The following is a 24,579-nucleotide window of genomic DNA, read 5'->3' as shown; positions in this document are numbered from 1 at the left end:
GTAGGGCCTATAAGTTTCATCAAAATTAAGGGCTTTTTTCTTTTTTTAAATCACCCTAAAAAATACATTGCATCTAATATCTGAGAGAGGACAGCATCTTGCAAGATCACTATTCACAGAGGTAGACCCAACTATCTTGAAAGGAAGTTTGGGCTTTCTTTGATGCCTATAAGTTTCATTAACAAGTATTTAGGCTCAGAATAGTGCATGATGTTAACAACCTTAGTGTAATATGTCACACTTTAACCTAAATTCCTCACAAATTATCTCATGTATTTTTTTTTTATGTCATAGGATGTATTTCCAACAGTAAAAGCATTTTTTTCAGTGTTCTGCTGGCATACATTACAAACCTATTTTTAAATTTTAAAAAGCTTTTAAAAGTTAAAAAAACTGTCAAGATTTTGAGCTGTTATTAGAAGAAATATTGAACTAAATATGCAATTGTAAAAAGGAAAAAGAGTTTTCTGAATGTTTCTGAAAGTTGTTTTTAGTATGTAATCATTAATGTGTTAAAACATGTACAAAAATGCATTAAAGGATCAGGAATATTTTCCTGCAGGTACTTAGGACCTAATAAATAATGAATGTGATGATTAACTACATGGACAGAAGCACAGAGCATTACTAAGAAAAATGCTGCATAAAATCTGGCCTTTGAATGGATGTGCACCACTTTTTTAATATGTAAAAACCCATTTGAATATGCTCAGTTATGTGTAAAGAGAAAACAATAGAAGTAAGCGTGCTTGAGTTAACATTGTATTTTTAAATGAAACATTTAAATATTGCCAGGAGCAGTGAGGGTGTCTGGAACCTGGTGGGAGGCCAGCAGACTGAGCTGAGCAGAGCATCATGCTGCTCTTCAGCGTTGCTTGAGCAGCCACAGAGGTTTGTGCAGGTCTAGAGAGCTGAAATAAGACCACCACCAGGGCTTTTCCCTGCCTGCTGGTGACCCACCTCGAGCCTCAGACTGCCCGTGTTGAGCATGAGGGTCAAAAAGTTCCAGTGGGTCGTACGGGTCGTACATGTTCTCCATGGAGCGGCGGAGGAGCTTGTTGGGCCAGGCCTCCGCAGGTCTCAACACAAAATCCACTCGCCCGGCTTGCTTCATCTTGGCAGGAATGGTGACCCTCTTCATCACCCGGCTGTATCCCGGCGCCTGGGCACTGATTATGTATGTTCCTGGAGGCAAGAGGCGCCAGTAGTCTCCATCAGCAGCTTTGTAAGGGTAAAGGCACAATAAAATTTGATTTTTAGTCTTACACCCTTTATAGTTTAACCTTCACATATTTGTGCACACACAGGTAATGCAAGCATTTAGAGGGCAGGCTGGGAAAGGATCTCAGATTCAGAAAAATGTTTGAATACAAACTCTAGATGACAAAAAGAGACTCCATCTGTGAAAATCTGGCCTTTAGGAGCTAATGGAGTAAAATTCACATAACAAAACATCAGTAACTGCTGTTCCTGTACCACAGCAAAGAGAAACTTTCCTTCATTCTGCTTTCCCAAGGGTACAAAGAATAACTCCCAAAGAAATTAATTTAAAACTATGTGAAACTTAAGAAAGTGAAATCAGAATCCAGGCTGCAATATATATATTTAGCATGTCTAAGGAGCTAAGAAATCTCTGCTTTTATTAAATTACATTCAATTACTTTGCAGACATTCTAGCACATAAGACTATGGAGTCGGACCTGCAGCTGGTATAAATAGCCATTAGTGTAAAATGGGTGAAAATTTCCTCCAGCTGAAGGTTAGAGCCTGAAGGCAAAAGCAAGTAGTTTTAAAACAGAAAAATTTATTCTTCTTTTTCTATATCCTTTATTCTGAGTGGTAAGTCTCTTAGCTCAGTAAATGTTACATTAATGCTATTTTCTCATGGAATTTCTTAGTCTTTTTTTAACTCTGAAATCAAAACCTTTTAAATCATATGACATTCTTAACCCCACCTAACTCAAGAGCAAATACTCCTCTTTTCTACAGTGTAAACACATTTTTATTTAATTCTTAATCCTTTAAAGGTTCATTGCCAATGGGAAGCCATTTTCTGGGAAGAAGTTTGAAAACGACCCTAATTCATGCCAGAGTCTCCCACCAGCCTCAAGAATCGGCACCATCTCCACTATTGTATCCCCTCTAATGCTAGATTTTTGGGAGCTGGAAAGCATCCATTACATTATAAGCCAGTCTGGCTTTCCAAATTGATTCAACAACTGTCATTAGAGCAAAATGTTACCATTCATGTCTTCTGTTCTGCAGTCCTATGGCCTACCCTGTTCTCACTGAAATCAATAATGAAAAGAGAGCATTGATTTCAGTGACAGCCTAAAAGCTCAGAACTTTATGATTGTGAAAATTAACAGCTGCATATTCCTCAATATATGTTTACCAGTTGGTGGCAGGTATAAAATGAACACAATTCAATGTTCTACATTTTTTTGCATTTGCTATAACTATTATTCAAAAATTGCATATATTTATGCATTTCCACATGAATAAAAAATGGTTTCAGACTCTTCAATTGCTGCAATTATTCTACTTGTTAAAGTCAGAGTGGATCCTACTCTACTTATCTACAACTCATGTTCACAGTATCTCAACTAACTTACTCCATCAGGACTCTACACCTCCATGTGCTGAAGTACAGCCTCTGAGCAGAGCTATTGGTCATATTCTCCCAAACATTGGCTTTGGTAGACTGCAGTCAATTCCAGGTGAAATATTTCACAGCAATAACTCTGTCATCCCAGAGACATGTCAAACTCAACAGCCAGCTTGACATCTCTCCTTTCTTGTTATTTTAGAAGCAAACCCACAGCTGAGCCTTCAGTTCTCTGTTAAGGTGTCATTTCTATCAAACATGACAAGACTTTTTCAGGTTAAGCTCTCAGTACTTTCCCTCTGCACCAGAAAAAATCTTAATCTAAAAATATTACCTGTGGTGACATCATGCTGAATGCCCCTCACTGAAATACGAGCATTTTTTATTGGGTTGCCAAACTTATCAGACACAATTCCTTTTATCCCCCGATGAACCTGGTAAAGGCAAAGCAAAATTAGACGGAAGTCACTTATTACAGTATCACTTCTTCATCTCCTACAAGGAAACCTCTGTAGAAAGGAAACAACTGTCAAAAGTTTCAATGCATTATAGAGGTTCTCAGGTGCTAGAGCCCCTTCAAATTACATTCCCTATTTGGGGAGCTCTAAGGGGGCTGAGAGAAAGGGGAAATGGAACCAGGGCTTTTTTGGGGAGAAGTATGTGGCTCTGCTTTAAGAAACCTTCCTCTGCACATGTCACTGGCACCTCATGATCTGACCATAATATTTAAAGACTGTTTCTGAATGCCAGCCCTAGACCCAGAACCACAAAGGAATGAAAAGTTAAGGCTTTAAAAACCAATCCAGTGCTTTATACACAACGAGAAGGCATCACTTTGGGTACTTGGAACTCATCATCTCTCTGCTGCCTACACTTCACTACCTGTCAGAATGTCATAACAGCAGGGTGTATGATACCGTTTTCCCCTTCTCTACAAGCACAGTACTGAGCTGCATGAGCTGTTGAGAAACATGCTTGCTGACAAACTAAAGAACAATGTGAATTCTGTCATACAAGGAGGTGCACAAACAGCTCACTTTATGTGAAGCTCAATAAAATAAAAACAGGAAAAGGAATCCAACTATTTAAACATTAAACCTCTTAAGGTTCTCTTTTTACAATGCTCCAAAATGAAAACATTCTATATTTTGAAGTCTATATGATCTTTTTAAATAAAAAATAATTCCATTTTGATTTTTTTCTCTGAACTGTTCTGATCAACTTGAGCTGTTCTTCACTTCACTTCCCCACCTTCTTAGTTCTCTTCCTCTCATTTCCCCCTCCCCAGTATCCTTTGTTACAAAAGAATAGAAAAAAGCAAAAAAGCATCAAAACAATGAGAAAAATATACTTGCTTTGCTTATGGAATACAAAGACATTTAAAAATAAACACTAAAATATCTAACTTTACAGTAATTCATAATACAAAGTTTGAAAAAGATGTCTAGTCTAGTGAAAGCAGTATTTATATAAGATGAGGCTGTGCTGTCACTGCTCTTGTTAAATGGCTGTTCTGTACTGAGTGGAACTATTCACTGGAAGGTGTAGGAACAGCTCAGTATAAGGACTTGAAAACTGGTGTGATGATGAAGCACTGCAATTTGCTTTTCAGCATGGACTTGAGGATTTATCTTATGGATAGTGGATAAATCTGGTCAGAAGAGTCATCTTGGATCCAAATTTAATTTACAGTGTAGACATACTCAAACTAGTATGACCTCATCGAACTTCAATAATAATTTTGCAATTATAACATGATGGGATAAAAATGACAAAATTGAAATATCTTTAATAATGTTGTTTTGGTTTCCTTTAGTAAATGTACTATTATTTGTTTTCCTCAAGTTGGTGTCACATGAGTTTGGGAGGGTGTTTTGATTTTAATTCTGATGGCGAGAAGGGATTGGTGTTTAGGAAAATGAATTCTACTACTGTGTGTTAAGCCAAGTAGATTTGTACACACATCAAACAGCCTGGTTTATATAAGAATAAGAGAAGTTTGAATTGGTTATGGCAGACTTAATCCTTATCGGGGGTAATTCAGTCATCCTTATCTACAAAATTGTTTTGCTTACTGTCCTGCATTTACTCAAAAAGCTTTTCCGGCACAGATTTCTACAGTATCTCACACTATAAACTCTTTACATCTTGAAGACTTCAATTGCAATATATATGGATTTAACCCAGCTCCATTTGGATTCACTAAAACTCATTTTCATCAGACAGCTGTAAAACAAAATGCGTTTGGTGGTCTGTACTGCAGACTTTATTGAATGATAATACTTACCACAAATAGCAAGAGGTTGTTTCGAAAGGCCGTAAAAACACTCCTCACAATTTTAAATTACTGTGCACTCTATCAAAATAAGGCATGACAGAAAGCTAATCTACTAATGGCTGAGAGAAAGATGAGCAACTTCTGCTTCTGTGCTCACTTACTTATTGTCAGTGAGCTATTTGTTTTTGCTGAGCTTAAACTTGTTATTAAACATTACTTTTAAATGGCATGTTTGAATGCTGAGAGACACATAGTTGTTCCTTTAGAAGATTTGGCATCAGGTCTTTAAAAACTATGTCCATAAAGAAATCTAAATGGAAAGCGTGTAAATGGCATTTCTGGCAAGATTTTAGCTGAATCTAAGTCCTGCTGTGGGACAATAGGGCTTGCGACATAAACACAGAATATTGAAAGGGAAAGGTTTCAGGAAGCTCTCTGGAGAGCAGACCTTATTGCTTTAGTCTTCAAGAGGAAGGTTGATTCATACTTTTCTCAATATGTGGGGTTTCTCTAGTGTTAAATTTTGGACAGCTGATGTAGAATGTTGCCCAAAATATTCACAGATAATTCCCTTTCTCACTGCTTTCAAGGCCTTTACAGGCAAAATATTTTCTGTGTGTCCTGCTAGACAAACTGAGGCACTGAGGATCCTGGAGGAGTGTGGTGATTGATTCAGTGCTATCTTAACAGCTAACTGGGGAAACAGTAACGAAATTAATATTGACAAAGAATGAAAAACTGTGAGCACAAAGGTCTGTAAAAGCAGAGCCATACCATTTCCATGTAATTCAGAAGGGCACCTTTGTTTTCATGCCATATTGCAAAGAGTTCTTCCTCCAAAGGAAACTTTTCACATCCTACCTCCACAGTAACTTCAAAGCAATTTGTGTGAAGGTAATTAAAATCTGCCATACCTACAGGTATAAAAAGAAAAAGGGGAGCTCATGAACAAGCGTGTAGCCTTTAACTGGAGCTTTACTGTTGCAATCAGCTGAATGCCTTCCCAGTGGGTATGGATTATTATATTGTAAAGGGTGTATGCTAATATATAAAAAATATTCAACAAATTCAGAATTCTACAACTTGTTTCAACTACAAATTAACTAATAACAATGACACTTCTTTGAGGCAAAAAACATAATTTTAAATTATTAATCTCCTGACCAAGAAGTAGCTATAGAGCGATAAGGATTGGTTAATCACAGTAATTGGATAATCGGCTGTATCAGAGGTGATTGCCAGGGGTCACCAGAACAGAAATGACCTTTTGCCATTACTATGTTCAGAATTGTTTCTGTACAAAAGACATTAGATATAATTTTGGGAAGAATGTAAGCCAAAGATACTTAAACCTAATTCTCACCCATGCCCCAAAGCATTCTAAATGCCTAGTTTCAACATAATTATTTGGGGATCCAGCTGAGTCCTATTTGAAAACACAATTGAAGCCTTTCTGAAAATTTATGAACACTGATATTTCATCCATGCCAGTACTGCAGGAATCCTAAGGAAAATTAAATACTATTATTGGAAAATCAAATTAGCAACCAAAGCACAAATAAATGGGATGATTGCCTCTGTTGTAATTTTCCCTGAAAAAATAATTTATTTTAAGCAGCATAAAAAAGCAGCTACTTTTGTAGTCTGCAAGATGGGTTCAAACTCGTGCCACTAAGGAATGAAAGCATAGCATTAAGCATTTATTACTACATTTCAGATTTGAAAAAAATAATTATACACCAAACCAAATTTGACCTTTGCATAACTTATTAAGATTCCTTAGGTCACAAAGGGACTGAATACATCCCATGTTATCTGCATATGTTACCAACATACATTTTGCTACTTAAATCCCCTACCAGTTATGCTTTGCAAGGGTATGACCTTAAGTGAACTGAAACAAATAAAATTATTTTGTTCAAACCTTTATGTCTCATAAAGGTCACATAGAAGTTTTACCTCACTTGATATTATGGCAAAGGGGTTTTACCTCCAGTGAAGCTGTACCACTCAGCCCCATTTATGATACCTCCTCGTTTTACAAAGTTTCCACCACAACGTAGTTCAGATCTGTCCGAGATGACAGGGTGTGCATCTGCGTAGGCTTTAGCCAGCATTTTAAATACCTGTAACAAATGGTTTTGAAATACATTTGCTTTTACAAATGGTAAACACTGTCTGGGCTCCCAACAGTGACAGGTACTGGCAGCAATGACAAAAAGCCACCCTGAGTCCTTGAGACTGAAGGAGGCAGTGAAGTGCTGTGTAAGGAATTTTACATTTTTTTGCTAGGAAGTTTTCATTTGTCTTCTCTAAAGTCCTTCTCTGCAATTCAGTATATTTAGCCAGAGATGACATTTTATATACCAGGGGATTTTGTGATACTTGGCTTCTATCTTCTGGGGCAAGAGCAGAGGGCTTGTTTGGTTGTATTTCAGGTTCCCAGGTTTTAAAGTTGAAATTAGCTCTCCCTGTTATCAAAGAATCTTAGAATGGGTTGGGCTACAATGGACATTAGAGATCATCTAGTTCCAACCCCCCTGCCATGGGCAGGAACATCTCCCACTAGATCAGATTGCTCAAAGCCTCATCCAAACTGACCTCGAACATTTGCAGAGGTGGGGCATCCACAACTTTTCTGGCAAACTTGTTCCAGTGTCTCACCATCCTCACACTGAGAAATGTCTTCCTTACATCTAATCTAAATCTACCCTCTTTCAGTTTGAAGCCATTCCCCTTGTCCTATCACTACCTGCCCTCATAGAAAGGTCCCCCTCTGTCATGTAGACATCCCTTAGGTTATGTTTTAGCTTTTGCAATTTTTACTGGTTAAAAAAATACTTATATCACCTTCAGCCCAACTAGAACTTCACATTGACTGTTGCTGTTTTAAATAGACAGTGTCAATTTGCTTTACACTTATCAGTCACACAGGAAAACCTGACAGTTTGATCTCAATGACAGTTGCTTCTTTGTGGGGCAGAAACCATTCCTAAAAAGTGAATGAAATGATGTGGTAATGTAAGATGTCACCACTGATTTCCTAAGAGAGTTGATACTGATGAAGAGCAGAGCAGTCACCACACAGAAAGGAACAGTAACAGTACATGTAGTGAAGACAGAAGAAACAGCAGTGATCTGCAGAAACCATTTATTTAAATCATGTTCCTGACCTTCTTCTCCAATGTGTATTCCAACTTTGTAAAAAAATCCCCCCTCTCCTTTTTGTTTATTTGAACCTCATCTGCAAAGGCTATACTTTTGGATTTCAACATTGAAATCACAGAAGTTATCAGATGCTACTTGATCCTACCATTCATCATCAAGAGTTTCATTGCATATTGCTTAAGACCGTGTGCAAGAAGTTGGATGGCTAAAATCCTAGTTTTAGAAGCAATTCTACAGCTTTATTCTTGATGCCAACATCATAGACCAAAATGACTAATCACACAATGTTGATTGATATTTGTGATAGTTTCTAATAGTCACAAAGCTGAATCAGTTATGGAATCAGGTAGGTCACCAGGGAAATTTTGAAAGACAGTGTAATGTAGTTGTAAAAGCAATTTACCAAGATACTTCTGATGACCAGACACTAAAAGTCCTGATTTAATATGAAATGTTTCTGCAGCTTCCTTGAGTTTCTATGTTTCTAAGTATTGCTCAGCCCCGAAAATTAAGTGCCTTCAAAGTTCTGCTGAAAAGAAGCAGATGTTAATTAAATATGTTAAGAAGAACTTTTACTGCCAATAGTTCAGTGCCAGATTCAATATCTTTAATTTCTACAGGAGTATGGGTCATGGTTCTGAACATTCTCTGGAAGGTATTTGCTAAAAAGTTTCAAAAGTGCCCATGTGAATTAGGAGCATATTCCTCACCTTTTACAAAGACATCGGCAGATGTGCTGTTTCAAGTGACCAAGTTTTCTCTTGTTTAACAGCAAGAGACATAAGGCTTTTGCCTGGTCACTAGTGCAAGTGAACGAAGACAAGAGGTAGTGAAAAGAGAAAGTGAGAATTCCAAAAGCAAGTGAAATCAATGTTAAAAAAAAAATCACACTTTCTTTGAAAAATAATTAAAGTTCCTGAATAACAATACGTTTCTTATCACTTAGCAGATAACGTATGACTAGTCGTGTACCTCAAAGAAAACATAGACATTTAAGTGTAATACTGTGGAACAAAATGGGGAAAAACACAGAGGAATTCTCATGAATTTGGTAGCATGATGTCTCATTTGGGAAAATAAGGACAGTGCTGTTACCTTGGCCAGCATTTTTCTGCTAATTGTCTCAAGTTGGGTTTTTCAGGGGGCAAAAGTGAATGTTTCAACTGACAAAAATGAGAGGACTTGACTTGTTGTGGACCTTTCTGCTCTGCTGAGCAGAGACATTGATGCAGCTTACTGTGTTAACACAATGTGAGGGCCTGCTAAAAACATCCATCTCCCCAAAAGCCAAAATATGGGGAGGTTTCGAATAGATGGGCTGAAAACCAGATGCAAGAGTGTGAGTGTAAGGACATGGTTCAGCTTTGAGACTCCTTGGTCTCAGCAGGTACCAGCCCAGGCTGTGATGCAGGCTAAAGAGGCTTGAAATCTGCAGTGTCTTGGAAGAGGAGTTAAGAGGAGCATTGTGCTACCACACACACATGATAGACTTGAGGAGGTGACAGAATGGAGATTCATTTCCAAACAGGGCAACCTGATTTGAATATCTTTATCACAATTTGATTTTTGACATCTCTCCATTATCTGCTCTGTAGCATTTCACCCTGGGCTGCAAGTTTCCTCTTGCATAGCAAACGGGACAGGTCAGAAGGCAGAAAAAAGGTTATGGCTAATGTAGAGCAGCTAACCAGACTGTTGCGTTTTGGGATGCAGGTTCCCTGGCAGTAGCAGCTGCAGATGACATTACTTAAATACAAGTCACTTCACAGACACAGGTTTTATAACTTTCTGTGCAAAATTTTAAGAGTTACTGATAGTGCTGTTAAGGTTCCTGTGCCGAGTCATGGGAAAAACTGGGTTTGATGGATGAAATCCCTCACCCTATTCTGTATGTTTTAAACTTTCACATTTGTAGCCAACTTCCCAGACTCTGCAGTCACTGACTGTGCAGCAGGTCAGCAGTAGGAGCCCTGTCTTACAGTGCTGCAGACCGGGGATCCATTAGGGCTTGTCCAGCTGTTCACTGGACAAGGATGGAGCCTTTTGTCTGTATGACTGTATCCCTTCACTCAAAAGATGCATGTTTCCCTGACTGGAGATCATGAATGGACTGCTGTCCCTCCGTTCCACAGGTGAGATTTTTGGGAAGGCACATATGGCCATATTCCTTCCCCATTTATGTTTAAGCCAGGATAGCCCTAGCTCAGGCAATGGGGTATAAATGCACAACTTTATGATTTCCTCTAGTCCTCAACAAGAGCTTCTGTAACTTTCATTAGCATTTCTTACATAGGTTTTTTTACTGTGCAATTCCTGGTTAATTTTACAGCTAAATAATTTTCATATGTGCATACTCAAGCAGGCATTGTACAGCTCAGAAGAAATGGATTGATATAAAAAATATTTAACAGTCAGAAATATTTAAATATTTAATATGTGCTAGTGAGAACTGTCATTTTAAAAGAAGTCAGCCCAGAGATATGCTCAAAGGTAATGGATGCTTCAAGTCAAAAATCAACTTCTGACTATTTTCAACTGCTGTTATATAAAGAACCACTTTTCTTAAAAGGACAGGGACATTTTTAGCATATGTTAGAAGGCTGAGAAGATAGCTGTTCTCCTAGTGGGCATGTCGGCAATGAATACTAGATTGAGGAAACCAAAGGGAAATAGGAAAGATGGCAAAAAATTTCACAGAAGATTTACAGTGTGTCCCAAATGGGGAACTTTCCAGGGACAAGAGGGGGAAACCATTCCTCTTCAACTGACCTGGAATAAATGTTACAAGGCTGCCACCATATGGCAGCCAGCCTTGTTTTTTCCCCTCTATAGAGTTCAACAGAAATTAATAGTGCTGCTCAGGTTTGTTCCTTTTCTTCTGGAAATCCCTGGTAAAAATATCACAGCCTACTTTCCTTAAGAATTAAAAGCCTGAATTTTCCTAACACATGCTTTATGAAATCATGTTTGGCTTCACAAAAGATGGGTAAATCTTTCCAGACTAAACTGAGAATGTGTAAACTATCCTATACTTAAAAGCATATTAAATGAGTGTATTAATCAGAATTGCATAATATTCTGAGTTGGAAGGAATCCACAAGCTCATCAAGTCCAGCTCTTAAGTGAATGGCCCATATGGGGACCGAACCTGCAAACTTAGCATTATTAGTACCAGCTGAGCTAATCTCATGTTGCATGTATGTGTATACACTTGCATTATGTACACAAACTTGTGATATACTACATATTTAATATTAATTACATGCATGCATAAAGATATATACACACATACATATGTACAGAATCTAAATAATTTGTTATTTGTTAAAAGAAAATGTTTCCACGTGGAAGCCACATCAGTATGCTCATATTGCAAAAACAATATTACCTTCTCATCTGGTGTAGGGGAGAACATTTTTTCTTCCATAGGATGTTTTGAGTAGTCATAAGGATAGGTCACAACCAGCTCACCCCCATGGAGGCTGGCAGAGAGCACAAATGGGATAGATCTCAGCCACTTCATGACTGCTTTTGTCTCAGGGGCCACCTGAAATCCAGGAGGAAAAATAAAACTGTGAGAAGTCATGCAGCTCCAACGGGATTTGATCCTGGGCAGGTTGAAGCCCGTTGAAAAATGGTGTGTCAAAAGGAGTAAGTTGAGGCTTTTTGGCTCTTCCATCCCAAAGGTTAATAAGGAGAGAAAGTCAGTTTGCTCCAGGGAAGAGAAGAGACACACTGTTCACTGTGAAAAAATGGGGCAAGGGGGGAAGAAAAGAAAAATAAAGAGAATCTTTGACAAAAGAATAACTTTTCATTACAGTGACAATTTCAGCAGTTCAAACTGCAAAACTTGTGTTTTACCACTACTAGCAAACCAAATTTCCTACCTAACTTCATTTCTGAATCAGCAGGATTGACTGTGGATGGATAAACTGGAAGAGGGGGATCAATTTGTAATTCTCATCACTGGTCCTATCCTTTGGCCCAGGTTCATCTGCAAATTAATGAAAACTAATACATATAAAACACAACTATGGCCACAGTTTACCTGCAGTGAACTGCAGAAAATGAGTTTCCTTTTTTTTTTTTTAATTTCTTTTTACTGTGCTTCCTCAGAAACACAGGCCAAGGGACACGGCACCGAATTCCAGAAGATGCTCAGGCACCATCCTTCTCTGGAATGCAGGAGGCTCCTTCATCCCGTTTCTGAGTAGTTTCAGGGCTCTGCTCCCATGTCAGTTAATTCTCAGGGATAACAGTGTCATCTGGTGGCCAGTTCCTGCAAGCCCATACTCATGACAGTGCCCCTGGAGAGTTGAGATTCTTTTCCTTGCAGCTGAGGGAAGTTACCAGGGAAAAAGCTGGTGAGGGCAGAGGCTGCTCATCCAGATTCTGCACAAGGACATATATGCATGTTGTATAAAAATGAGAAAGATTTGTTACGATTGACTTAGTTCAGCATCTGTTTCGGGCTGTTAACATTGCATATCATTCTTTCATTTGTTTCCACCAGTTGTCAGAAAACCAGAGAACCAGGACTCCAGAGTACCAAAGAACTAGTAACAGTGAATCAAGTCAATAATGTGCAGGGGAAAAAACCAATAAACAAAACCCCAACAAAACAACAACAAACCCCAAACAAACAAGCAAAAACCAACTGAGTAAAACCCCTGAAGACCTATACATTAGTAGTGTTGCAATAATAGTAATTCCTGTTTTCTTTGGATCAGTCCCTAATCTGCTGTTGGTAAATCACATCTTTGGGGATGCAGTGGGTAGCACAAAACCACACATAGAGCAGAGAAAAACAATGCGAAGCAAAAGTGTACCATGGATGTATTATAGCTCCAGCAAAGAGGGAGAAAGCAAAGGTAAAAGCTATTTCTAAAAATAGTTTTACCTGGAGTTATTTAAGAAGATATCACCCTGCCCATTCCTAACTTAAGCAACAGCCTCCCTTCAAATGGCGTATATTAACTGAATCCTTTTAGTTTTCAGGTTTCCTTAAAATGCCATTCTGCAGCAGTTGACCTGCACAGGTGCCTCTAGCCACTGCAGTTGTGAAAGGCTGTACCTTGTACTTGGGAAGAAATAGGAACCTGAGTGTTTGCACTGCTGTAAGGTGAAACATTAGAGCAATAGTTTGTGGATAGTATATGGATACAAGCCAGTTTGTGCCATTCATCCTCAGGAGAATAGGTTCATATTATTTATCAACATAGTGGTAGCCTCTGAATCTGTGTTACAAGCCTTTCAATTTTGGTGTTATAAAGAGGTAAACTGAAAAATTAGATATAATAGATAAAGTCTGATCAACTCAGGAACACACAGAATGCACTTTTCACACCAGAAACCTAACCAAGGATTTTTGCATAATTGGGATGATTAAACACAGAGTTTCCAGGAAGGGCATGACACAAAAAACATTTTTAAAAAGGCAGATAAAGGGCTCCAAAAGAAAGACACAAATGTTCTGCACTTTTTGCAGTCTCACACACCCACTCACAGAATAGAGAGGTGTGAGAAGAAAACAGCTGCATGCTTCCTGACCAGGAACCTGGCAGTGTCCAAAGAACACTCTCTGCAGCAAAGTATTTGTTTTTCTGATCCCTGTTGATTATTATCCCTAGAGAATTTGGGACTGAACCAGCCACTCCCACCTTAACTCTGGAAATACTTCATTCATCCTTTGAGACAATCTCTTCTGAAGAGCAGAATACCCCAGGTGGCTTGTAAAGGGCTGCAAATGTCACTGGCTGCCCCCTGGATCCCTGTTTGGGAATTCATGGAGTGGCTGAGCACCTGGCATCAAGCTCATACCCTCCTAGCCCCATTGCAGCAGCACTTCTGAGGAGGATGCTGCCCCAAAATCTTATCAGTCCCCTCCCTGCCCTGCTGCAGCTGCCCCAGCTCCTGCTGCCGAGCTAAAGAGGGCATGCCAGACAGAACATCAGCCCTGCTTTCAAACAGCACTCTTTGGCCTTGATAGGAAGATTTTTAAGTTGCTTGTGCAATTCAGTGGGCAAGCGTGAAATACACAGTTTTATTTCAGAGCTCCTAATTTCAGTCCTTCATCCTGATTAGCCAACTCGCTTAGTAGATAACTGCATAAGCCCCTAGACAGTGCTATCTCAGAGCTAATGTCTCATTGAAGTGAATGTTGTGGAAAATCAGGAGTTTCAGTGTCACTATTTTTATCCTAATAAATAGCCTTTCAGTGACATCATGTACAGAATGATTAAGACTTTGAAATGTGCACATCCTGGTTCAGCTCCACCGGATCATAGCAGATGCTATCTATGTCACTCTGGCCTTTGACTATTCATAGACTTTTTCTTTAATGTGGGTTTTGTGTGGTTTCAATTTTTTTTTTCACTGGGGCTCTTGCTTTTAAGTTATATGAGATTAATTTTTAAATATCCGTCTCACAAGAACAATTTGGGGCTCATTTAGAAAACAGAGAATGGCCACTATGCTTTTTAAAGGTGAATTTCATTTCTGTAGATTATACTGCAATTAGTCACTCTCTCCATGGCTTTCAAAGATTTCTTTTTTCCCTTTTAGAAGAAACCAGACTTGTTTTCCTAAAGACTATGCCAGCCTCCACTGGCATAGGATTCTAAATTCTGTTTCATTCAGGCCAATTGAACTGATTTTATTTCAGATAAATCCTGAAGTCTCTCAGTCTGAGCCCTCAGACCACTTATTACAATAATTCATAATAGTGGAGAACAATACGTACTGTACAGCAAGGGTTATGGGGAGCAGGAGCTCTCCCGAGCTTAGGGAATTGGCTGAAAGCTTGCTTTCTATTTTCTGATCTTTATACAATGCCCTGCAATATTCATATAATTACTTTAATAAGGCAGGTAACAAACACTATTAAGTAAATGAAAGCTGAGAGGCTGGTATTGAAACATTCAATCTTACACTCCTGCATGCACAAAGTTGACTAATACAACAGCCATGGGTTCCTTTGCCTGACAAAGCTGAGGCTCATTATGGGAGAGCTGATTTGGCTGTCCTGTGGTACCACCAGCAGAGGAGGGGGTCACAAGGCTATGAGACCACTTACTGCCAGGTTTGTGAATCATATAAAACTACAGTCAGCAGGGAGATTTTGTAGTGCTATCAAGGCCACAGGCATTTTGGTTCCCTCACTTGTTCTATGAAGCATAAGGATTTGGACATGCTTTGGGTGTTGTTCAGGTCAGGACCAACTTTGGGGTGAGGAGCACACCTAGAAGTTCTCTAAGCTTTGGTGCTCTGAAGAATGAATCCTTGGATGATCATCTTATTTCTTCTTTAAAAACAAGAAAAATATTATCTAGAAAAGTAATGTATTTATAACCCCAGGTTTGCACCCACTGAGGTAGAGCTCAGGCAGGGGCTGTTGTGTACCAAGGCTCCCTGTTCTCTTGTGTGTGGTGACACACAACCCAGTGTGACCAGCACACTGCAGCTGGGGCAGAGCTGTGGTGATTACTGTGAGAGAGTGTTAGGCTCTCTCCATCCATCTCTCTATAAACTGTGATGTTACACGCCATCTAAGAAAACTAAATACATGGTTCTAAAAATCACTTCTGCAAGTGGCCACCTACCATTGACCATCTCACAGATCAGCAGAAGGACCAGGGCAGAAACAGGACTCAGAGAGGGAGGGAAGAGGTTGGAGCCAGAAAATCCAGACAGTTACATGGACTCTGCACAGTGTGAGACAAGCTCATAATTTGCACCATGCACTGGCAGCAAGAGGAGTGAAGACATATTTGTCCTTCCTCAGTGTTGCTTGGGTCTTCAATCCTGTACCTCAGGACACAGAGAGAGAGTGTATGCCTGGAGGGAGGTCTCCAACCTTTACTTCCCATGCTGGAGGAGGGGAAGAGTGTGAGGAGGAGTCCTCCTCCTGAGGAGGAAAGAGCACTAGAGACAACATGTGATGAAGAGACTGCAGCCACCATTCCCAGTCCCCCTGCACCACCAGGGGGAAAGAGGCATATAGAATTCAGGTGTAAAATTGAGCTTGGAAAGAAGGAAGAGATAGGAGAAAAATGTTTTGAAAATTTCTCATTACTCTGCTCTGATGTGATTCTTACTAAATAAAATAAATCTAACTTATTTCCCCAAGTCAATACTTTTTGCCCATAATGGTAATTGCTGAGTGATGTCTCCCTGTCTTTATCTCAACCATGAGCTTTTAGTTACATTTTCTCTCCCCTGTCCAGCTGAGGAGGTGAGTGATAGAGTAGCTTTGGCGGACATTTTGTATCCAGGTAGGCACAACTCACCACAATGGTGAATCAAAATCTTTGACTTTTCTCCAAAAAAATTTTTTTTCCTCTGTTTTCATTTGACCTCAGGCTCTGCTCCTCAACTCTCAATCTTTCTTTCCCATCTGAGGCTCTATATTCCACTTGCATTTACCAGCTCACTGTCATTAGTCATTCAAAAGTAGAAAACTTTCAAGCTTGTGAACATATACTCATGCATAAATCCAGTGACATGAGTTGAGATGTGTGATTACATACATAAAATATATCTTCTTGAGCTTAGTTATGTCAAAAATCAGTGGTCGAATACACTGTGCATTACCGAGGCTCTCACAGCCTTGCATCTTCATACTCACATTATCCTGAGGAATTGCAGTGCTTTTACCCAGATTTCACTACTGTGAAATGGGATACCAAATTACTAGGTCAGCATCAGGAATGTCTTTGGGATTTAGACCTGGCTTTATACAAGACCACCTGCAGCAGAGTAGGAACATGAAGTATGGTCTCTCAAATCTTCTGCTAACACACCAGTTGCTGAAAAAATCCTGTTGCCCACCTATGTGAGGCTTGGTGCTAGCAATAAAAAATTGAATTAGAATAAAGAGGACTTAAAAGCAGAAGAAAAGCAGAGCTCCCAATATGACAACTACCAGTTTAGCTTCCTGTATTCTGCTTTCAAGGGGAACTAAATTCCATTAAGATTTGCTAGTGTTGGAGCCTACTGGCTGCCAGCAATACAGGTAGGAGTGAGTTTTACATTTCTGGACATGACATACTATAACACAGAGTGTAGTGATAATGAGCATGAGACCCTGTAGACCTGCCTCCATCCTGCTCCATCCTGCAGCAGGAACTTTCCCTTCCAGCACTACTGCAGCTTGACAGGCTGTTTCCATTGCTCTATCTGGTTACAGTCATTTATAAACATCCTTTTTTTTATGATGCTGATGCCACACAACTCTATACGAAGCCTCTGTACATTTTCCAAGGCAGAAACCACTATTGCATCAAATCTTTGTAGAGCTTAGTGCAATGACAGCCAAATCCACAAACTCTTAACATGCACCACACTTTAAACCACAATGATGAATCGTTACACTCTTGTGGCTCCCTCATAACAGTCATTATTCTTAATCTAAAATAGCAAAGTTCAAATTATCCACAAATTTTCTAAATGATTTGTGACACCTGCCTCTTTGTCCAGACCTACACTATGATTTTCATGCCAATTCTGAGCCTGTCCAGTTCAGTCCTACTTACAAAATCTCATTACCAACAAATAACTTCAGACCAAGCAATATCAGTTTCTAAATCCCTGAGTTGCTCTGTAGTATATATAATTTATAAAATCTGTAATTCATACCTTACCCCACCAGTAGGACTGTGGAATGGGGATGTGGTCCAGACGAGCCCCATGAATCCCAGCTCTTCTGTAAGCCTCAGATGTCAAATCTGGGAAATTCCTGTTCAGGTCCAAGTTCTGAGCTGTCTGTCGTCCAATGACCCATCCATTGTAACCAGCTCCCTAATTTGTAACGCAGAAGACAACCTCAGAATAACTTCCTGTCTCAAAATAGCACTTTTTGGAAATTGTTTAAACTGTCATTTTAGTCAAAGAGAAGTTTTAAAAGAAGTAAACTTAAAATGTCTATATTGGTAAGAAAACCACAGTTATTAATCACTTTTTGTTCCTATGAATATGTACTAACTAGCATTCAGGGAGCATTTCACTCACCAGTGATGTGACTCATGAGAGGAACACAGCAGCCTCTTGCTCAGCACAGAGCAGCATGCAGAGTGGGTTAGAGAAAAAGAAAATAAAACTGAAGTCCCAAGGCGGGATCAGGCAGAGTGCAAAAACCCCAGATTCATCCAACTGACAGAGCTCACCCCATGAACAACACAGAAAAAGAAAGGTCTATTTTCATGTTAATGGCAGTAATGAAAACAGTGAGGTGAAAAGAAGAAGAATGTCAGGTAACATATAATAGAATTTTTGTTTTCACAATTTTCCTTCAGAAATGAGTTGATCTCTGCAAACTGCCATCCATTACAAAACTGTGACAGTACAGGAAATATTCACAGTTCATTATACCTGCACTTGTAAAAGAGGAGGAATATCTATTCTGTAGTATTAAACTACATTTCTTTATAAAACAATTTAAGTCATTACAGTGAGTCAGTAGGCATTTTGTTCTAGAACTGATTGCAGAGAGTACTAAGTGTGTGAAAAAGTAACACAGTCATTCCCACATCATCCCATGCAGGCAGCAAAAATGACAAATATGGCTCTGATTTCCTCTTATTTCTGTTCAAATCACCTTTGGAAAGCAACCCACCACCAAACCCACCTGGGATTCTAGCTGCTGATTTTAATATTCTTTCCTTTATGTGACTCTCCCCTCCCAGAGTGACTTTTCCCATTGGGAATTCTACAAACATGAAGGCATGAACAATTCCTTATAAAAAAACCTTTTACCTCTTCTGCAGCGAGTTCATACCCATCAGGGTTGAGTGAAGGCAGGAGATGAATTCTGGTGTTATTAATCAAGGTCTGGATGCGAGGGTTCCCAAGAAGATACTCTGAACACAGATACTGTGCAAGGTATATTAGAAGTTCCTTCCCCACAACTTCATTTCCGTGCATATTGCCAATGTACTTAAATTCTGGCTTGACTGTGGAATATGAAGTAATGAGATGCTTTAATTTGATTATACCTAGGAGGCTTCCCAAAGCAGAGTAACCCAAATAGCTTACTGATGACTCAGAAAGTTTTATTTACACTAATTTCATGCATACTTTCCTGTAAATAGCAAACAAGTCCCAGGTGAACTTTTCTCCATTACACATCAGTTCAGCAAGAGTTTAAATAAAGTGAAATAAAGTTAAGTCAAATCAATCAAGATGCCAAACCATAAGAGGCAATCATTACTCTCAGCTTTTGCTGGAGTCATCATTAAATATAAACAAAGAATGCTGCAAACAAAAATGTCAGGCCCTGACTGGGAAGGAACAAAATATACTCTGGCACTCTCAGTTACCTTGGATGGCTTCAATTTTGCCACAGATCCTAGAAACGACCTGCAGATATGTAATATATTACCCCTCTATTTGGAACTGAAATTGATTCATGCATAAAAAGTTGCTTTCAGGCTAAATAGCCTTGGAATAAGACTATTAGAAACACACAATTTCAAAAATCCTGGCAGTTATCTCAGTTGCTACCCTTTCTTAGAGACTAATGGAAAGTAGAAAATAGTTGCACTTTGGACACACCCTTTCCTGTCTATCCCTTCATCTTTGCCTTTGGTCCTGGCCAGCCTTGAGTACTAGACACTGGAGGGGGCCTGGCACAGAGCTATTAGGCAACTTACTCAGGCTAGCAAAATCTCCAGTTCTGGAGTTATTTCCACCTCCTTTTATGCTGTCCTGAGCAGCATGAAGCAAGTGATTTAGAAAAAAATGCTAGGTAATGTGTTAAGCTACCATCTTCTATCATGCCATATCACAGTTTTTGTTTAAAAGCCTGGTTCATTTCCTAGCAAATGGAGTATAAGCTTAAAAAGACACCTGCAACTTCTTTTCCTTAAGAAAGAGAAGTAGTGTGATAGGCCAGGAAAATGTAGTGTAGATCTTTACTCTTTGAAAGACATCTGCCATGACGTGATCAAGTTTAAAGGCACCTCAAAACAACTCAACACCATGCAAGGCAGCATGGCCAAGAGTAAACAAAGCTACCAGTCTTTGACATCTTCTCTGAATTCCCTGCAGCACAGCACACAGAGGACAGAGTAGCCTGACCTGAGATGATAATAAAGTATTAAGTCAAATGTAGTTCTGTTCTGCCACACTGCTGAAGTTTTGTTATGCTGGAGTTTTTCTGATGAGAAGCAACATGAGGCCCTCAGTATGCAGCACTGCCCATAGCAGTCCACCAGATTGAGTCAAGTACGATTTTTGAGCTGGGAGCTAGTAACTGGAAAGCAATACCTAATACTCTCCAAGAAAATTACCTGAATTTTGAAGAATGTAGAACATTTAAAAATCTGGCCCTTTCTGTCTCAAGTGATTAATCTACAAAATAGAGATCATCACTGTTCCACTCTGCAGAAAAGTTGTGAGGATTCATGTCCTAATATATTTTTCACCTAAATATAGTATAACATCATCTATTCTGGTGTTATGATATCATAAATTCCTGATATCATCCACCTGTTACACTGAGAGGTATTGCCCTGACCTGAATCTCTGTCCAGGAGGATTGTTTTCTCTGCTGGATCATCCTGTTTTGATGTCACTGTCCTTCTATGTCTGAGGCCTTCTCAGAATATGTATGTATTTAAGGATGTTAAGGACCATGTTTAGACTGGGGACAGGCATTACTTGTAAGAAGTGTGGGGAGTTTCATGGTACAGTGATAAACAAAAGAAACTGAGGAAATAGTAGGGAGGGTAAGTCAGTAGCCGAAAATTATCCCTACTTCTTTGTGCACTGGGCACAAATAAATAAAAGCCACATCACTTCAGCCAAGTACACGATTATGCATCTAGAAATGAGGAATGCCAACCATGGTCATACACAGAGGTCATAACAGTAAGAAATTGCTACTGGCTTGTAACTGATAGAGTAAATCACCAAGTATCACTGTAATTCAGGAACACAAGCGAGAAGAAATGTTTTTGAATCAATGCTTTTTACAGTTTAAGTGATATCTAATTAGAAGGAACTGTTTTCACTCGGATAAAATGGTCTCCCCTCAGGAAACTTGATCAACACTAGTATAACTCACGCAGTTCATGGTGTCCAGGCTTAGTTGAAAACTCAATCACAAAAAGATCCTTCCCTTCAAAACTGCGACCTATACTGTAAGTTGTAGCAATATGGGAGCACTTGGAAGCAGTCTTCTTCAACGTGCTCACCATTTGGGAATATGAATGGTGTTTGAACTGAATAAAAGTTGCTGGCAAGTCTGAAGGCAAATCTTCCTCAACATCTACTTCTCCTGCAAAGAAAAATTGTAGCACAGTGTTTAAAACCATGACACTCAGAGGATTGTATGAAAGCCTGCACCTTTTTTGCAAAATACCTTTTTACATAGAAGAATTGTAGAAAATATAGCCATAATCAAATGTGTGGAGCACATCCTACACTGTTTATTGTGGCATATTTTGTTTGCAAAATCCTACTAGTGCATATGCACACTGACAAATATTTTGTGCAGTCACCAGTTTTAATTTGGCCTCTGGCATTCTGGCACGTTTTAATCAAAAAGTGTATAGATTTTTCCCTTTGTATTTGGTGGATCAAATTTACTTTTTTATGATATTCCTATGTCTTCAGATATCTGGATCTTCTTAATCCAAATAAAAATCTGTGAGAATCATTAACGAGAATATTTTAATGAACTGTTAAGATTTTAAAGCAGTCAGGAATTTATGAGTGCATTAAAGTATCAGTTTTAAAATACAATATTTCAAATATATAAACAGCTATCACACAGGACAGGGTTTATCTAAACATCTTACTCTGAGGTGCTTGTCTTAATTTCTTTGTAAATGAGGGAGAGAAACAGATACTTCTAGAGCACAGTTTAATTAAGTGTTTAGAATAGGTGGAACAAAATTAATTACACAGATGTCTTTAAAGACAACAAGATGACAAAGGAAGAGGTTTTGTGCCATAGATATATCAAGCTGAGTGAAATGAGACCCTTCTCATCTAGACAAGATGTGTCGGCAGAGCTTTCTTCCTTACCTCTCAGCTTTGCCAGTGGGTCAAAACATCCCTCTTCTTCACCAGCAAAAAAGCGGTCACAGTCTAAGAAGTAGGGCCAAGCCATGTCTATTGCATCAAAGGCAGGGAGACAATTTTTTTTGAGGTTTTCACAGACATGCCTGCAGGGCTTTATAACTTTGTCCTTTTCACACTGTGGGGCTAGCACTGAGCAGCCCAGGAGCCTCAGGTCCGGATTACATTCTCCCTGGAGCAAGTTGTGTAGCACGCTGATGAGCAGGTACTCAGAGCTGTACTCAATCACTTCTCGAGCCTTCTGATCCAGAAAATTAGGATATGCCATTTGAGTATAGGCAACATCAGTACAAGAACTTAAGGCAATATCCACACATTTTGCTGTGAAAAGGAGATGTACAGAGAAAAAAATAACTTGCTTCACAGTTATTCTGAATAGTTCAAAGACAATATAACACATACCACATTTAATGAACTTATTTCTTTTGTTGTCAGGCTGGAAGCAATTAACAATACTCTTAAATGAATTTCATGTCTAAAACAACACATAGAAAGATGATGAGAAGCATGCTTGGTCTGGAGATTGATTGCAAACAGTTTGATGCAAGAAGATGTCATTCAGAATTCAAATGGTATCTGACAATTTGATGAGGCACTAGGGTTTCTCTGATTGATAACCACTGTGTCTAAATAAGATGTATTTTGTTAATTCAATACTTGAAAAAATAATGAAAGGACAGATCCCTGCCCTGAAAAGACTAGAGTACTAAGCCCACATGGGAGTTCATTTAAAACACAGTTTGAAAATCACTAAAGTTTAAAAACCACCAAAATTAACAAAGTCTGGTTTCCAAATGAGAGGCTGACACATACTCATAGAATCAAAGAATGGTTTGGGATAGAAAGGGACCTGAAAGATCATTTAGTCCCAACCCCCCTGCCAGGGACAGAGACACCTTCTGGTTGCTCAGAGTCCCATCCAGCCTGGCCTTGACCATTTTCAAGGGTGGGTCAGCTGCAACTTCTCTGCACAGCCTAACCACTTCCATAGTTAGAATTTCTTCCTCATATATAATCTAAAGCTGCCCTTTTTCATCTTAAAGCCATTCTCCCTTCTCCTATTACTACCTGCATTTGTCAAAGGTCCCTCTCCACACCTCATGTGAGGTTCATTCAGACCAACCCCTCAAGCCCATCAAGGTCCCTCTGGATGTCATCCCTTACCCCCAGCCTGTTTGCTGTCATTGTCAAACTTGCTGTGGGTAAACTCTTTCCCACTGTCCGTGTTGCCAGCAAAGATGTTCAACTACACTGGTCCCAATACTGACCCCGAGGAAAGCCACTCACTACTGCTCTCCACCTGAACATCAACTCATGGACTGCAACTCTGAATGCAAACATCCATCCAATTCCTTATCCACTGAGTGGTCCACCCATCAAATCCATGTCTCTCCAATTTAATTCCAATTAAATCTTATTTTATATAAATTATGAGTACAATTTGAGTTTATTAAACTTCTAGGAAAGAAAAATCCTCTGTTGAGATGGGAATTTGCTGTTGTCCAATATGGGAAAAGCTCAGATTCTGGAATAAAAGTGTATTTGTGATATTGCTCTCTTCCCTACCCTTGTCTTTTTGTATGGATTCACTAGTGAGGTGTGAGATCACATAGATTTTTTTTTTCTTTAGTCGGGAGTGTACCAGTAAGATATCTCTCTTCTTTGGCTCCACAAAATTTGTAGAGTTTAATATCTCTGAAACTCCAGGCCTCGTGTGAAGTTTGATTGAAATTGCCCAAAGAGATCAAAAGTTCTTCTGAGACTTAACCAAAGGCAAGCAGACTCATAAATGTGATTACAAGTATATTCTCACAAACCTAATACTTTTAAAGAAATCAGGTTAGGAGGTCTTAGGAAGAATAATTGTTGGTGATATCTTCAATCCATTCAGAGGTGAAAAAGGAGTAATAGAAATCCATCTCTTCATAAAATTACTGTCTATTATAGTAATGAGTCCTACATTTGAGCCTCTTTCTCTTGATAATGGCTCTGGCTGACAATAAATATTGTTGTCACAGCAGAAAATGCCACACTGAATGAAAAAGTACATTTCTTTTGTAACAAGGCCTACTACAGCACCAACTTTAGAATTGTTGTGAAGAAATAATGAAGAAATACTTAAGGTTTTGAGATTTTCCGAGAAGAGTGAGCGAAAACACACCATACCTTTCTGTACTGCTTGGCATTGACCTGCAAATAAAGATGAAAAGAAAAGTCATTACAGGGCAGGTATATATAGTACCTTTCTTGTGCTAGGAATTGTCCAATCTGGTATCTCCACAGAGGCTGCTGAAGTTCTGTGTCCTGAGGTCCAGGCATACCAGGGACAAGCACATATTCCCAGCAGACACATATTCCATAAATACACAAAGAGAAAACAGAGAACATCGGCCAGTTTCCCTTTCTGGCTAAACAAGATGAAAGACCATTGATGAAAAAGAAG

General features: G+C 39.1%; 1 protein-coding gene across 1 annotated transcript; it reads right to left on the bottom strand.

The window, feature by feature from the left end:
• Positions 1 to 798: 798 nt before the first annotated feature.
• On the bottom strand, positions 799 to 24,322 carry CPZ (carboxypeptidase Z). The gene is made up of 10 exons (XM_071555235.1): positions 24,303 to 24,322; positions 22,083 to 22,457; positions 21,118 to 21,330; positions 18,807 to 19,003; positions 17,691 to 17,852; positions 11,443 to 11,601; positions 6,877 to 7,012; positions 5,661 to 5,800; positions 2,943 to 3,042; positions 799 to 1,221 (listed from the first exon to the last, which is right to left on the bottom strand). The coding sequence occupies exons 2-10, from the start codon at positions 22,402 to 22,404 to the stop codon at positions 866 to 868; spliced, it is 1,785 nt and encodes a 594-aa protein (XP_071411336.1). The 5' UTR covers positions 22,405 to 22,457; positions 24,303 to 24,322; the 3' UTR covers positions 799 to 865.
• Between the last annotated feature and the right edge of the window lie 257 nt (positions 24,323 to 24,579).

This window comes from Pithys albifrons, chromosome 5, assembly GCF_047495875.1.
Source record: "Pithys albifrons albifrons isolate INPA30051 chromosome 5, PitAlb_v1, whole genome shotgun sequence".
NCBI classification, from domain to species: Eukaryota; Metazoa; Chordata; class Aves; order Passeriformes; family Thamnophilidae; genus Pithys; species Pithys albifrons.
This window is presented reverse-complemented; position numbering and strand designations above follow the sequence as displayed.